This window comes from Acanthopagrus latus, chromosome 5 (genome assembly GCF_904848185.1).
Source record: "Acanthopagrus latus isolate v.2019 chromosome 5, fAcaLat1.1, whole genome shotgun sequence".
Classification (NCBI taxonomy): Eukaryota; Metazoa; Chordata; class Actinopteri; order Spariformes; family Sparidae; genus Acanthopagrus; species Acanthopagrus latus.
The window spans coordinates 13,137,360-13,154,842 of NC_051043.1; the positions used below are offsets into that span (position 1 = coordinate 13,137,360).

The window sequence follows — 17,483 nt, forward strand, 5'->3', positions numbered from 1 at the left end:
GGGCCCAGTTAATCTCCCATGTGCCCCGGCGTGATCGGGGCCAAGGCCAGCCACACACTGAGGGCACAGTGGATGGGGTCTGGAGTGTGGATTGTCGCGGGCAGAAGACTGGAGGGTGAGTCTGGCATTCATTTACATTTCCTGGCATTTTGCTGACTCCTCCATCCAAAACGACTTTCAATGAGTGAAACAGGAAAATAACCTTCATTCTGAAGACTGCCAAAACCATAAAACTTCACCAGTCAGTGAGAGGGTCACAGCGAAGCCAAGACGGCCACAACGGAAGCTTAAATTCTAATGTGATCGAGGGGCGTTTCGTGATGTTAATCAACACAGCAGCCACAAGAAAATCCAAAGGAGTGAATCATGTGAAACAACTGCATGTGGCTGTGACAGTGAAAGTACTGAATATACACGTACAGTGCGGCTGCACGATGTGGTTAAAAAAGTGATACTGATTATTTCAAGATATTGCAACTGCAACATAATTCATGATTATAATGGATGATTCATTTTACAAAATGTCATTAAAACACTGTTTTGTGACACATTTTACCCTTATGAAATAATTGCATTTCTTGCTATTTAGAAATTGCACTTCAGTCGTATTGCGATTTCAAATACTTTTCGATTTATTGTGCAGTCCTAACGTACAGTATTCATCAAAAAACACTTTGATCTACAGCTTCTGTAAGGTCTGAACAACGGTAAAAGGAGAGTACTGTAATCATATTTTTACAGGTCTGACTTTGGCAAACATATGTCAGAGGATACAGAAAAGGTAGATGCAGCCCCAACAGGTGCAGCCTCAGAGGAAACAAAAGACAAATAGTGTCTTAGCACCATCTGGCAGAGACAGAAGTGCATAAGGATTTACATATGGTCAGGAGTGGCAGGTAACAACTGTGAGGTAGGGCTGCACAACACATTTAAAGGTATAATAGATTAAAAACAAAGATGTTGTGGCATACACAGCTCCAGAGAACACTGATCTGTTTGATTTACAAGCCAATTTCTTTTTTTTTTCTTCTCAGTTCTGCTTTCAATTTACAATAAGTGGAATTTGCAGAGGCATAAACATATCATCGCACAGTAAAAAAAAAAACAAAAAACAAAAAACAAAAATTATATGTTGTATTATTTAATATCTATTTCCACTATATTTCCAAGGACTGGTGAAACGTCTCGCTGTGGGCCAGGGGCAGACACTGCTAGACACCAGAAAGCCCGTGCAATTATGATTAAGCTCCCTTATCTAAACACAAACTCCTCTCCAATCGCTGCGATCTGCCTGCCGTGTGTGAAGGCACGTAGGGGGGAAGTGGCGAGGCAGGCAAAAACCACTGCGAGATACCGTCAGTTGCAAACACCGGCCCATGTATGTGTATTTACTGATAATTTTGCAAAACGCTGCCAACACCCAAGTGGTAGCTGAGAACACTACAGGAAACCTGTACCTGTCTGGTGCCTCTGTTTGCTTTAGAGTCAAACACCACAGCAGAGGCAGGGCAAAACAGGGGCACGGCGGCCCGAACCAAAGGCTCTCAGTGTCAGGGAGGCAAAGGAGAGAGAGAGAGAGAGAGAGAGAGAGAGAGAGAGAGAGAAGAAATCAGATAGCAAACAAAAATCAGATAGGCGGACGGAAAAAAAAAAAAAAAAAAGAAAAAAAAAAGAAAACTCATCTACAACAACGTAGCAGGAAGCTAGGCTGACAAAAACAGCAGGTTTCTCTAAGCTGTGCTCTGGCCTCTGGAGAAACCACAACACTGTCATTAACAGTTACTCTCCTCATAAACACACCGGCATCAGCTGGAGGTATAATTGCCCCTGCTTCTCCTGTAATCTTATACCTTACCTGCTGTTACTGTCAGACACCTTCTCCACTGAGAGAGACGGAGAGACAAAGAGAGAGAGAGAGAGAGAGAGAGAGAGAGAGAGAGAGAGAGAGAGAGAGAGAGAGAGAGACAGAGATAGGGGTGGGGGGTGGAAGAGGGGTTGTGGTGTGCATGCGTGTGTGTGTGTGTGTGGTAAAGTTGGAGGCAGGGTAGGTGTTGCTTGTGTACTGTCAGATGCAAGGTAAGGGAAGTAAAAAGAGGGGTGTAGCGAGAGAAAGGAAAGGAAAAGGAGAAAACATATGCCAGAAAATCAAATGAGTGTATGTTGCTCGCTGAAATCCCAGGAGCGAGGCTCAGGGGCTCCGACAGAGGGAAATCGTGTTCTTTTCGTTGAGTGATTAGAAGACGAGTGGCAGAACATGACCTACTTAGTCAAACTTTTTTGTACAGGTTTTGGAAAAAAGGTACTTGTGCGGGTAGAGTTGGAGAGGTGGGTGGGGGCTTTCACCCTAATAGATTCATAGAAACATTAAAGATAGGAGGAATAATTGCCAGGGGGTGTTTGTGAATATGGAATAAAGTCTCTTCATCTCATGACCTCTCAAACTCAAACAAGGGCTTGCAGTCATCATGTACGCTCTGGCTTATGTAGCCAAAAAAGCACAGATGGATGCGTTTGATCCTACAGATACGCAAGGTTAAAATGCAAAACAAAATATGAATTAAACATCATCTGAAACCATCTAAAGGCTACAAGAGGAGGTTTTAGTCCCTTTAAAATTAGCCCAGAAAGTGTGGTGGGAGGTGTGAATGTTGAAAGCCGGAAACGAGAAGAGAGAGAGAGAAAAAAAGGATGCGAAACCTGCTATCTCAAAATCTGTGACTGAAAATGGCAGAGCACCGCGTCGTTTCTCTGCCCTATTACAATCCCATACTGAAAATCCACCGAGGCCACGAAGAAGGAACACTTTAGCTTTGCTGTAGAAATGGGCCTGCCTCTGGCTCCTCTTAATTTCAGGCTTTGTTTGTGCGGCGCCGGGGAGCTCTTGTGGGTTTGCGGGAGACCCGCAGGCCTTTTGTCTCATCAGTAGAGGTGGTTTCTGCTTGGTGACTGCCTGAAGCGATCTGTTGGCATATGCCTTTTGTTCTACCTCTCCATGCGAGATTTGGTCACAGGTCGCGGATTACAGGCAACACAGCCATCACAGGTATGCCGCTGTTTGTTTCCCCGACAACAACTGCGAAGGGCGGGCAGTGCATCTCCACATCAGTCGGAGAAGGTAAAGTGTGTTTTGAGGAAGAAGGAGTGAAGAACAACCAAGACATGTGTTGGGAAATTAAAAGTCCCCCGAAATATGCTCCTTTTTTTCATTAGGTTCAGCCCAAACTAAATGGCTTCCTCTAGATTCCTTTGGGGACACTGGCAACGCTGCAGCGCCTGCTTCTTTAAATGACACAGACTAATATTACACTTGTGGCGCTGAATTAATAAGCTGCAGCATGATAAATCTCTATGATTTATTATGTTCCCTCCAGTGTATAATCAAGCCGAATGAGAGCGGGAGAGAGAGAGTCAGACAGAGGGAGATTGGAAGAGACAGAGACATAGCTGGGTTTGAATTGAGACACAATGGATGAGGCCTTGCCTCTGCACAGCTGAATGGACAGGCTTACAACGTAGCTTTGAATCACGAGTGTGAAACAGTCAGCCGCCGAAGTCAGTGGGTGTTGTGTTTAGCAGAAGGAAAGCGATTAAAATACCAAAAAGTTCAATGTGCAGCGCGCCGTGAAATATGACATATGGAACTGCCAAAACAGAACGAGCAGACGTTCTTTCCCCCCAAAACGGTCGACTTCTTTTGGAAGCATCAATTCCCCATAAGGGAGGTTTATGAGAATATGACACCTCTATGGAAGTCTCATCCCGCAATCCACAGGAGGCTCTCACTCCCCCCTTCCTGCTTCTGGTGAGCTGCCATCATATTCATTCCCCGTTCCCAGATAGATGTTTGTAATTGGAGCTCTAATTTATGATCGGGCCTTGGTGCGGGATAATGATATGGAGCATTGTAATTTGCTGATGCAAATTGTACGTTATAATGGGGAGCCATAAAAGCCCCAGCAACATCTCGGAGACTTGCCAAACACCCTGAGCGTTCATTACAGCCCTCATTAAAACATCCACGTCGGCATTGGGAGCTCTTACAAATGGAAGGAGCATGTAATTGCCGCTTGATTGTGGTATATGTAACATATGATAAAGTGGAATTACCACTTTATTTGTCTACAGTGTCCGTGAAACTTAATGGGGAGAAAGCCTGCAGTAAACAAATCCTGGGAGCATTATTTGATTGTTACATTATAGGGCTATTTGTTTAAAGTGGGGCAAATGCGAGTTAGGGGACAGTGCATCCAGGACAAACTAAGAGTGATGATTATCAAGGCTGGGCTTAGGGGGATAAAACTAATGCTTTTACCCACGAGAGGCTGTGTTTCATTTGGACTTACTCCAACATGGGTGATAGCATGGAGCTTCGTCTGGGAATACATTAACTGGATTTAATATAAGAAAAGATCAGAATTGTTCTTTTTCATTACCAGGCACCAAAGTCATCACCATACATTTGCTTTAAGAGAGCTGGAACGAGATTGAAAAAAAAAAAGGTTAGAAGGAATCTCTGATGAAAAAATATTTCGTGCTAATGCCAATTTGGCCCTTTGGAGTATACCCTCCTGGCCATTTCCAATCGTTGAGCTCAATTCAGTCCTAACAAACGGGGTATGTGGAATGCGGTGAAGCTGAACGTCCCAGCTTTTAAGCAGCCTTAAGAGCAAAGCCAAGTGGCAAAAGCAATTAAGAGTTCATTTAGAACAAGTGAACTATGCTGGGGCTGGTTTTTCTGAGGCCCGGTCAACACTAATTCACAGTGTCGCCTTTTTATTCAAATGACCTCTCCCAGGGTCCCCTTTGTGTTGGTGCCGTTCTAATGCACCTCCATTAGAACAAAACCTGAGCTGCGTTGCTGAAAATGAAGTTTCCCTCCGAAAACTCTGAATGATAGCATGCCTCTACCGCCAGAGCTGTGTGTGCTCAGCCACTGGAAAAGGATTTTCAACCGTGCCATTCAGCCGGGGCCCCAGAAGCCTGCAGCCTTTATCTGCACAACCGTTGATTGATGTGTTGTGGGCCCTGCTGTGGTTAACAGCAATTTTTATCTGTTGCCAGCGGCAACAACCCAGGTCCCCGGAGCGCGGAGAGCAGCAGGGCCCAGGATCTGAGGCCGGACCGCACACGGGGATAAACAAATAGGTTTTTCAAGGCGGACAGCCCTCATAGAGAGGCCCCTGACAGGCAGCGCCCCACCCCAAGGCCAGGACAATGTCAGGGCCCCAGCCCAGTCCTGCTGGGCTCTTGGTTTCCTTCACTAATTTTCACCATGTGCAGAGCCGGTGGTATGGAGACACCTGCACACCCCTCTGAAAAGTAAGCTGAACACAAGAGGCAGAGAGCGGCAGACAGAGTGGAAACACAGAGAGCAAGAGAGCAGCAAAGAGATGCTAACAAAGAGGCAGGTCAGGGTTTCTTACTGTAGAGGAAGAAGCTTCCTGTTAGAGCTCTCCATGCTCACAGTGGTGTAGTGACCCAAAAAAATATTCGTCAAAAATGATTCATTGTATAAAATATAATTTACACTCAATTTCCTTTCAGTCTGTGTTTAGCATTTAATCCAGTGAATCTGTGTCGTTTTGTTAAATAAAGCGTGAAGCTTTTAATGGCTTCTATTATAATTAAGTGACATAATCCTTGTATTCGATAAAGATCTTGTAAAAGCCTCGTCACTCAGACAGGGAAGTGTATTTGCCACAATGCGGAGGTCGTGAATGCCAAATCAATTAAAACAAGGCTGTTTAAGAATTCACAAATGACTCTGAGACTGCTCTGTTTAGAGTGTCGACTCATTTAGCGTTAAATATGATTATGACAACCCGAGCAGGGAAATAAAGCATGGGTGTGTCTGAGAGCTCCGAGCACTCACCCGCTCAAACCCAAACACTCGGCTAAGGTTTTACTCCCTGACATCGCAGAGATAAACCCTCAGAAAACAGACTAGTCAGATTATACTGTCACAGACAAAGCTCTATGCTTTTATCGTGCGTGAAAACATGAGCTGGGGCTTGGCCTTGGGGTGGTTTTGAAAGATGGGGGGGGAGAGAGACCAAAGCTCAATCACTTCATCTGAAAAAAAAAAAAAAGAGAGGTGTGTCCTTTTTGCTTTGCTAAAACATCTCCTCCTCTATACAGTATATCCAGCCCAAGGGTAGAGACAGGATGGGCAGATAGCGGCAGTGAGATTCTTTGACATTTTCCCAGTCTCTTGCAGCCCCGTATCTTCCAGGCACAGAGGGGGATGTTGGGTTCTTTATCAAGGAGCCCCTCAGAGAGGATGATAAATCGCCAGAGCCCGGGCCCATCTCCAGTGGAACAACAAGCAGGTAGCAGCGCAGGAAACAAGGGACAGATATTGTCTCCCAAACATTGCAGAGGCTATAATGAAGCCTGCACAAAGCAGACAGGAGAGAGTCGGCCTGATAAACAATTCCATTTCCAGTCTTCCACAGAGAGCGAGATAGCGAGTCTCAGTCCTGCTGCTACATATCGCTGCTGGACTCAACGGTCCAGAGATTAGCCCTCACTCTTGAATAGAGAAGGGAGGGGTGGGTGGGAGGACGGGATTTCACATCCAGCGATGTCAACACATAGAGAAATACATCATATTTACATGAATATGTCACCTTAAGTTAATCGTTAAGACATTAATCCTGCTAGGTAAATGTAGTTTTATAGGACAGAGGATAAATATTAGCATAGAATTACAAAATGTAACACTTCAAGGTATATTTTGTTTTGAGCTCATTGTTTAAAGTGTATTTTTATGTATGTAATGAGTTCATTTGTACATTTTTGCACGTTGAGCACAAGCACCCAGCTCAAGCTCAAATCAAATTTCCCAATAATGTTTCTTGTCGTGGCATTTCAGTTAAATAACTCAGATCAGCAAGTCACTTCCTGTCACTTCTGGTATGATTGTACCATTACAGGGTTCTAGTATTCCTTATATATTCATGGTGGAATAGATCATCATTATGTCAGTTGTTTAATGGGTGACTTTAACCTGAATTCATTTCTGTGCCTCTTCTTTTTTACAAAGAATTTTCTTGGATGTGTCAGTCGGTATCGACACAGGAAAAGTGATCAGCCTAATCTACATAAACACTGAAATGAATCTACTATGACTGTATGTGCTGTATATATGAATGTTACGGGTTTTAGTGCTCCATTGTTCAGCTGTGTTAACCTTAGCAACAATAGATCAATGATCAGGATTTTCAGTACAATTACAAACTCAACTTTAATGTTTTTTTCTGGAATCCTTTGGTAATATTATTGAAACTATCAGCCAAGAGAAGATTAATTTTAACAAATATTTGCACAAGCCTGCAGAAACTGGTTTGTGCAGTGCACTAGATATACAACTTGTAAGCACTACCAATATGGAATTGAATTAATTCTGTTAGCATCTTTCTAACTGTCACTCGGAACTGAAATATTAGCTGTTTTTGTTAACTTGTTTCAGTTTTCTGTGAGCTTCATCTTTGAACAAAGAATGAAATGAAGAAAATGAAGGTCTAATAAATATGTGCAGAAAAATAAATTGGATGAATAAAATCAGCAGATAATACATTCTGTATGTAACAGCTTAATTGTTATAACACAGTCGATAGTGTGTTGGGCTTTTTTCCCCAATACACACACAGTGAGTCTGGCACAGAAGCACATGAAACTTCCTTTACATTCTTGTGTAAACCATTCAAATAAGGCCGTTTAAGCCTGGCAGGCAACATGAGACGAGAGGCATATGGAAGCATAAACAAGAAGAGGCGTTATCTCCCATAGAAGCAGAAAACAAACTGTCAGGAGAGATTGCCTTTTTTTTGCCACTTAGTGCCTTGTGACAGATAACCAGCCCCCATCCACCAGCTTGATTATCTGAGTGTTTGTGGAGAGGCAGCGCAGTAGATGGCGATCAGTGCCAGGGGCTGACCTGCAGATAGCCCTGCCCGTGCTATTGGTGGCGCTGCCCACGCCTCTGTGCCCGCTTCGCTGACCCTCCCATAACCCTTACCCACCTCATAAAAAGCCCTCCACCCACGTACATAGCCTCTCTCTTCCTTTACCTCCAGCTATAGTGCTCTATCCAGCCTCTGGCCTTCTCCTCCTCCCATATCCACTCTGCCTCTGCCTGGCAGTTCCCTGGAGCCCCCCCCGCCCCCCCCCAATGTACCCCCCTCCCCTTTGAAACCATCATACTGTAAAGCCTGAAGCACTTACAGATAAGGAGACCCCAGAAATCAAGCGGGCCCGGCAGCAGAGCAGATTGAGAGTCAGAGCTCAGCACCCAGGAGGTGCCTAGAGGCTAAAAGCGCTGCAGATAGCACCGTCGGATAGCCAGAGAGGGGAGGCAGACAACGTAAAACTTCCTGCCCTCGTTACTGGACTTTTCTTTGCTTGAACAATGCCCCCCGCCCCCACACTAGCACCACCGAGCCCCCTCCACCTCCATCCCTGCCCTCTCTCTCTGAATCCTCCTCCTTTCAGATGAAGAGAAAGCACTCGTTCCCTGCCGACTCAAACTGACAGCTCGAGCCAAAGGGCTCCACAAGCTTTTTTGGAAGGTCTTGTTTGTTTTCATCCATCTGTGAGTATGCGGCCGCTGGGGAATAGGAATGTGACATGTTCTATTAAAACAAAAAAAAAAAAAAAAAAGAAGAATATCGCACAGAGATCAAGGTCTTTTGAAGTTAAGCTTTGTTCAGCGCTTTAACTGCAGTCCTTTGAGGCAGATTAACGATGACAAACCATTTATAGTTGTTTTGTTTGTTGGGATGATTGCTTCCAAGCTGCAATAAGAACTGCCATATGCCACTCATCAGCTAAAAGTAGCACACTTTAAAGAATGTTCCTCTCATGAGTTCCCCTTTAAGCAAAGGACATAAAGAACGACCGCTGTCTCTATTACCCAGAGACTAGACGCATCATTGAAACAATAGGAGGGGAAGAGCACAAATTTACGGTTCGAAAACACACTGGGGCAAGGCAACAGATGCTTTCAAGGGATAAAAATAGTGCCGCTCTGACAATTTGAGAGCTTGCGTATGTTTGAAAGGATTGGGTTGGCGTTCTCCAAGGCATCACTAAATATTCCTCTCTGACACGTTTACCTTGAACAACACTCCGCATGTTCTTTGACAAAACACATCTCGATGACTCCTGCTAATGCATAGTCGGTTGTTTACAACAAATCATGTTTAACTGCGGTGGATCTCAATGTATTGTATCAATTGTATTTATTGCACCGATGCAGAGGCCTTTACAAGGCTTTTAGGCATATTGTCATATGTGTGAGCAAAACGGATCCTCCACTGACAGCCACTGGAGGAAGACATAAAACTCTGACAGCCAAATTGCAGCACCGGCGAGCGGCGCTGATCGATGCCAATAAAACGAGGCTCTTTTCGCCAAGGTAGCGCAGGACACCTTCCCGCAATTTAATCAGTCAGTCAGCCAGAATTAATGTTCCTAATATCATGATTTCTCCATTACTCTATTTAACATAATTAAAATGTCGAGCGCCGGGGCCATAAAGCGGGTCGTTGGAGATTGTAATTCTGCCGTAAAGCTATGAAGCATGAAAATGCCACTTACCGAGTAGCCACGGCCTGACAGCGAGTGAGTGGAACTCTGTAGGGAGAGAGAGGAGAACAGGGATGACCTTTAAGGAGCGTTTCACTCGCTGACACAGACATGATGAAGCAGCGCCGCTTTAATATCAATATTCACGTTAACCTTTTACCCGCCCCGCCACGTAACCCATACCCGCACACATCACTCCCGCACATTCCGGCCTCCATTATTGGGGTAGCTGAGCGCCACCTGCTCTTAAAACAATCACTCACCTCCCGCCGGGAGACTTGTTGTCAGCTGCCATAGGAATACACAGTGGGGAAACCTTAATTATTTGGGAAAATTATAATTAAAATGGCGCACGGCAGTCTTCCTATGGCTGCGTGCATGCAATTGTCCATTCTTTGCTTCGGCCCGGGATGCTTTATGAGGCAACTGCACGGTTAATGGCGTGTTCTGATCTTTCCCCCGCTGACAGAATTATTTATGCCTCTGGTGGTTTTATAATACGTGTAATGTGTTACAGCGCAGGTCAAGATCAAGTGACACCATTGATTTGTTTTCCTGAATTCACTTGCTTCTGAGCCTTCAACTGAGTAATCTGACACTGACAGACCGACAGGAGTGAACGCATCACTTGCATCGGTCGACAAAATGACAGAACGCACCTCGACATAGAAATAGTTTGTTTTGAGATTGAGTGCCGACTCAGGCACCTTGCTAGCCGAAGGTGCTGGCTTTCTCTTCTCGTAATTTTCAAAGTATTTGCTTTGCACTCAAAACAAACAGTGCTGAATAAGAGGAGCACCTACGGCATTTTTTTTTTTTTTTTTTACAACGTATATCATGTGAAAATATGGCTCATATAAAAAGAAGTGATCGTTTCCAGCTTCATAAAAAACCGCTTCAAAAATAGGGCATCATAACAAAGGTTTGCTTTTGAGGAGTTCCCAAATTATCTCGATATATAGCATATATCACGAGCCTAAAAATATGACTCAGCCCTAAAATGTAATCAATACTATAAACGCTCCTTCATCAAGTGCTGTTTTTCAACATCTTCGTTTTTTTCTGTCTGTCACATCTTGGAACCAAACCAATGCTTGTGTTACATCAGCTTCTTTTGTACTCGGGACAAATATCTCTTCATGCATTTAGGAGGATGTTTTGGCCCATCAAACACCTCCTGTGTTTTATAATGCTTTTCCTCTAAATGCTGAACAAGAGCAGGATGGAGACAGAAAAAAGCTTGGTTTTGTTCTGTACTCTGGCTCTTTCTGTCAGTGCCCAGCACGAACACCAATCCCTCCCTCCACTTCCACTTTTCACTCCTTTTATTCCTCCGTCTAGATTGGCAATTTCTCCCCCCCTGGTCTCTGGAGGGGACTTTTCTGCTAGACCAATTTCATCCATAGGTCCACCTTCAATCCAAACGTCCTCCCCCCCACACCGTCGCCACCACTGCCTCCCTTGTTTTGCACCCTCCCAAAAACCCTCGTATATTCTCCCACACCTGCTCTAGGCCTCAGCCCTCATCAACGCCTGCGTGCCCCTCTGATTCGCAGGACGGCTCCTGCGGTGACGATTAGGGTGGAGTCCCGCCGCGAACCGGAAAGCAGGCACTGCGGGAATCAAAAGGCTATTCCCGCTCTGCTCAACCTCTCTGCTCCCTTCATTACCACGACCAGAGAGGAGGCCGGGAGAGAGGGGAGGAAGAGCTGCACAGAAGGCAAAAGCTGTGGATACAAAAGGGCCAAAAGTGTGTTGCGGTGAGAATGTGGCCTGTTGTCTCTGTGTTTGTGTGTGTGCGTGTGCGTGCGCGCGTGTTGTGAGTGCACTTAAATACGTGTCCGTATGCATGTGTTTGTGTGTGTGAGAGCATATGTGCATAGGTGGTGGGAGGCCAAGGCCATTTGGAATTAGCTTTACTATGTAGAGTTCATTCAACTTGGAGCATTCTGAGCAGAAAGAGAGGCTTATTTAAATGATAATGAGGGACAATCCATTGGATTTAGTGCCGGTGAAGGGAGGAAAAGAGGGGAGGGAACGGGGGGGATCCATTAAAACGCCAGCGGTTCATAAGCCATAGGGTCGGCATCCAGCTAAACACTCTCTCTTAAAAGCCATTATACATGGCTCTCAATGGATTTCTGCAGCGCTTAGGACTTCAAAAGGATTTAAGAACCCGCCCCAGAGAGGGAGTGTGGGGGAGGGAGGAGGATGAGTGTGTGTGTGTGTGTGTGTGTGTGTGTGTGTGTGTGTGTGTGTGTGTGTGTGTGTGTGTGCATGGTGGTTATGGTGGTTGGTGGCGAGAGGGATGGGGCGGATGCTGGCGGCATTTAAGGGTTAACTAAACAGCCCCGGAGAAGAGAAATGTTGCTAAATCCGCCCCCTAATCCTCTCCCCATTTCCATGCCCCCTCCTCCACTCTACTAACAAAAAAAAAAAAAAAAAAGAAAGAAAAAAGAAAAACATGGCGACAAGAGGGGAGGGTCCTTGTCCATCTCTTCCCAACCTAGACTATTGGTTTTTGTCGTTGCGGGGAGGCCAAGGGGCGGGCCAATCAGAGCCCAACGGAGCACGATGAGAGAAGGGATGCGAGCGTGTATTCCCTCCGTGGCACGGAGATCAGGTGGCTGGGTGGGTTCTGGGTGCATGTGGGTGGGTGTGGGTGGATACAGGAGGGTGTTAGAGACCCTGACAGCACCACGACTGCCGCCCTCTCCTCCGCAGGACACAGATGCGGTGGAACACCACCCCCTCCGCCACCTCATCTCTCCCTAATCCCTGTGTGGCTTAGTGCCGGGGCCCCGCTGCACTGCAGGCACAATTACCTAGTCAAAATAAACAGATAAAGACCCGACCATGGCAATGAACAAACAGCATCCCCTACATTTTTTTTTTCTTTTCCCTTTTTATTTTTTTACCCCCTGCTTCCAAATTGATGCATGACTGTTTTTACAGGCGGGCGCGTCCACATGTCGCATTTGTCTCTATTTCCTTTGGCGGTAAGACAAGAGAAATCCATTTTACTCGTTGCAGACGCGGCATCATTAGTTAAGAGCTCCTAAAGCTGGGGAGCCACTTTGATGTGGTGGAGCGTGTTTTACGAAAATTAGCAGTGCTCTCAGTGCGGTGGCGGAGATTTCATGGAGCTGGAAAAAAAAAAAAAAAAAAAAAAAAAAAAGAATTATATAGGGGCGGCTTTGACACGGTGTTGGTGAGGAATCTCGCTGTGTGTGTGTGTGTGTATGTGTGTGAGTGTGTGTATCATGTCCAGGGCCTTTACTGAGTGGAATACAACAGCGAGAGGGAGCGGAGGGAAGGACGGACACAGAGAGACAGAGACAGACAGAAAGAGAAAGGTAGAGGCAGGCGGACTGGGAGAGAGATGGAGAGATATGGAGGCCGTGGCTACAGCGATCAGCGTCTGTGCGCCGTTTATTTGGCAGCAGATTAGAGAGACATGCCACATCTAACACCGTCGACGATTACAGCGTGCAATTTTCAACAGTGCAAACCCCCCCTCCCCCCCACACCAACCTCCACCACCACCATCCCCGCAACCACCAGCACTTCCACCCTCACTCTACCACCTCCCTCATCCATGCGCTCCCCCCCAGCCCCCTCTACTTCTTGGTGCTTGTCGTATATCCCTGTCAGAGCTGTCAAGCGGCTTCGGTCTTTTATCTGACAAGCCCGCCTCTTCCTCCTGACTTTTTCATTAAAAGACAGCCTTTTACACAAATTCAAGAGAAATAGTGCGAGGGGAAGAGGGGGCGGGTGGTTGTGGTGGTGGTGGGGGGGCAGTGCACAAGAGAAACAGAGCAGCGAGGCTTAGAGAAAAGAGGATGAAGATGGGGAAAAATTAGGCTGGGTGATTTTTTTTTTTTTTTTTCTTCATCAGGCTGGATTCTGAATTGGAATGCTGAATAGCTTAAAACAATGTATTTAATAAGTTCATTAAAAATCTTTTTTTCTCTCCATCATTTTACCCCTGCTGGAAAAAGGAAGCTGCACATTTTCCTTCCTCTCCTTTCTCTCTCCCTCTCCTCCTGCTTTCGTCAGCTAAATGAGCAGTCTGATTGAATTTAGTTAGGTTTGGGAGGTCTGCTTGACAGGCATTAGTTAGGAAGCATATTTCTACATTCATTTAAAATGAGCCGCTTGGGATTTTGCATAAATTCTCATTACTTCCCCTGTATCTAAATTGCATTATTTCATCCCTTATGCTGAACCAATGCCTGGCCTCCATTTTCCTTTGCCACCTACTCATCTTCTAAATGGGCTGGCATATGGACGCCGGCGCAGCGATAATTGGAACAGTTTCTTTAACTCATTCCATTCTGGGGTCGGTGAGGTCAGGCCGCACCTGGCAGGACTGCGTTAGGTCATGTCTACATTTAACCGCGCCATGCTTTAAATAATGCCAGGCCAACTAGGTGATGCTGTGTTACCAGCCTAATCATTTCCTGTCTGTGTGTGCTGCCAGCCAACCAGTCTTTTACCCAGCACACTGGGGATTTATGAGGTGATAGCTGAAAACAGCAGGAGCTACTGCATCAGCTGCACTCTGATCTCAGCCTCAATGCCGCTGTCATCCGCCTGCTCTATATCCAACCTCAGGGGTCCCCCTGCCTTGGCCTGTGAAAGTGGATAGCCTGGCTCTCTGTAGGAGGTCTATGAAAAGGGGAAAGGTCTCATCCAAGGACTCACCTCGCTGAGCTGCTCCTTGGAGTTGCTCCTGTGTGGTCGGCTGAGCTCCTGCACCGCCTCGTCCTCGCTGACTTTGACCGGACGTAGCGCCAAAGGTTTGATCTGCGGGGGAAGAAGTAAATAGGACACCGTCAAATCATGCACTGTGTTTAGCTCATGAAACAAACCATTATGTTCACGCACAAACCCTACACCCTGAGAGGCATAAAGTATCATACTAGAGGCTGCTGAGACGTATCTGTAAATCATTGCAGAGTGGCTTATTAGTTTAAGAAAATGGGAGAAAGATCAAAATTGTTTTATATAAAAATAACATGCTCGTGTCTTTTGCCATCTTAAAACAAATGACATGTACTTAACATCAAAGTGAACACTTTCCAAAGCATAGTCTGATTCTGAATTTGTGTATTTGTACATCCTTTTTCTCTCTTTCTTCTTTCTTCCATTCTCAAAAACATAATTTAGGATACAGGCACATGTGTTTCATAACAACAGCAAACATAACATTCACTAATACTTTTTGTCAGAGGAAGTTATTGTTGCCTGGTAATGTGGTTGAAAGGTAGGACTGATTAAAAATTCTCCTCACAAGATATGTTCAGGTGCTACTGCATGAATCTACTCAGAAGTCACCAAACCTTCTTACCTTATTATTTAATGTAAGATACTAACTGCCTAACGTTTTCTTTTTAAACGACAGTAGGTCAACAAAGTTTGAACCAGGGGGACGACAGTTAAAGTTTACAGACGGCATCTTATCTGCTGTCACTCACTGGGATCTCATCCCAACACCCACAGTTAGGCAGCTATGCATAACAATACAAAATAACTACAATGGTGTCAACTGATTTTCAATAGGCCTTGGTCTTTCTATTCTCAACCTGTGGGGAAAGGCAAAGTTGGCGTGGTGACTCACAGCTCGGAGTCAGTTTGTGCTTTGGCTAAATGCAAAGCAGAACTGGCTGTAGCAAAAACACCTGCAACCCCAAACCTCAACCATACCAGCCAGCAGCAGGAGTGCCGCAGCAACAATGTAGTGAAGACAACTGTGTCTGTATGCAACGTAGTTATTCAGATTCAGGAGACTGATGCAAATTCAGTTGAATGTGACTGATTTAAAGAATATGTCAATCAAAACATGGTCAATTTTATCACTCTATGATAAGTCCACCATCGTCTTATCATCATCCAATTTTCTTCCTGGTTCTAACATATACACTCAAGCATCAGGTGGGCTACAAGAGCTAGAAAATGTTACCGTATTCTTACTTTAACCTTGGCCTGCACATGTTACAAGAAAATAATGTTGCTGAACAGGTAGAATCCATAAAAAGTTTGGATTCACTGGTGAATATTGTCTGAATTTGCCATCACACTCCACTCCATCACAGCTCAGGCGAATTTGTTTGCAAACTTTGCAAGGCCAAAAACAGCGCCTGAGCACAGCTGCCAACACTTCTGATTTGTGCTGGAGTCTTTTTTTTAACCCTTTCTGCTGCTGTTCTCCCATTCGGTAATTTCTCCCATTAATCTCCTGATTTCATAGTGATTAAATCAAATAGGAGAGTCTCAGCTTCATGTGGCATTATGTGCTGCGGTACCTGGAAACCCAACACAGAGGCAAAGGTGAGCATGTTCAAAGCCTGATGTGGGTCACTTGTCCTTGTGCCTGTCAAACCATCCACTCCAGTTACAAATCTCAGTCTCAGTTTGGTGCAGACAATGGGTGAAACAAGTCCCAAGATGAAGACATATGCTTCCAAATATCACTCAGCTTGGTGTGACACATTCCACTTTTTTGACTTTTTCCCCCTGTCTTATTTACTTCCATCATGCAAAATGTAGCGCTGGATCGGTTTATCCTCTTTCTAGTTCATTTTGAAATGTTTACAGAACAACGTTACTGTGAGCTATGAATTTAAGACCCATGTTACGTTATTTTACTCTCAGATCCTGGTATTAATTCTACTGATCTCCTGTGTAGGGTTGTATGACGAGGTGAAAAGGTCTACTAATGTTGGCAGCTATGCTCCTGAGGTCACTAAAAAACACAAATGAAACGTGAACTGACAGGTCCACCTTTATCAACACAACATTTTGGAAGATAAAATAATTTGATTTTTACTTCCATTGGTTTTCTGATGGAAATATTCCTATTACCAAAATAGTCAAATACTGTCAGCCAATCTGCATTCATCACCAACTCACACATCATGGTAACCCTAATGCAAACATGGATGGCTTATTTTATTGCAGGCCATCAAGACCTGCAGTTGGCATGCACTCAAACTCCCAGCCAGATGGGAGGTTGGCGAGCTCAGCAAGAAAGACTCTGTGCTGGTGGAGCACCAGCCAATCCTGATGTCCCGTGCTGCTTCCCCACATTGGACTACAGTGGCGATGGCCGCGGGGTGTAATCCATTTGACTAGCAGTTTGCATGTAGCAGCTCCCCCGGTGGCACGAGCGCTGGCTGGCCCCCTTCTCCTGATCTCCACTGTAATTTAAGCAGATCACTGCTACAATTAACCTTTCCCGGTAAATATCAATTATGGCCCCCGGCTGGGCTAGAATTAAAAGGGTCATCAGCTAATCTGACAGGTCCTGTACGGTGCCACCTGGCTAGGAGAGAGGGAGGGAGGCAAGGCGGCAGAGAGAGTGTTTATCTACCCTTGTGCCCACCAGCTCACATGCCAAGTAGACACAATTCCCTTTTAATTACCCTGCCGCCGCCAGGGCAAGCATGCTGATTGGCCAAGGGGCATTAGCAGTGCGCCGAGGTCAACAGTGACAGGCCGGGGGTGGGGTGGAGTGAATGTGTGGCAGAGAAAAGGAGGGAGCTGCCGCCAAGCAAAAGCAATCAGAGTGCAGAGATGGAAGGAAGAGAAACCTGCAGGTGGGCCTAATCAGGTTTGACTTCCACCTCCACCCGCCTCTCCCTCTGCCTCCCTCGCTCTCTCTCGACTAGCTGTCAGCCTAATCACTCCTTGAATCTCAAAATAGATGGTGGCCTTTTTGATTTCCTTCTCTCAAGGAGAGCACAAAGAGAGCAATCCTCCTTGGCAGGCGGGCAGGCATGGAGGCAGAGACAGAGCGTCAAGGTACAGTCGGCGTCACGTCGCCGTCAAGTGCAGCAGTTGATTACTTTGTTTACCCAGCATCAGTGATGCTGACAAATTCCTGAAGGCGC

General features: G+C 45.5%; 1 protein-coding gene across 11 annotated transcripts in view; it reads right to left on the bottom strand.

The window, feature by feature from the left end:
- fbrsl1 (fibrosin-like 1) overlaps positions 1 to 17,483 on the bottom strand; it is a 284,888-nt gene that overhangs the window by 143,607 nt on the left and 123,798 nt on the right. For 9 of the 11 annotated variants that reach the window (XM_037097550.1, XM_037097552.1, XM_037097548.1 and 6 more), the window contains 2 exons: positions 14,296 to 14,397; positions 9,601 to 9,636 (listed from right to left, as the gene is read on the bottom strand). In XM_037097550.1, coding sequence (XP_036953445.1) covers positions 9,601 to 9,636; positions 14,296 to 14,397 — 138 coding nt within the window. The remainder of the gene's footprint in view (positions 1 to 9,600; positions 9,637 to 14,295; positions 14,398 to 17,483) is intronic. The other 2 variants (XM_037097553.1, XM_037097549.1) reach the window with 1 other exon arrangement.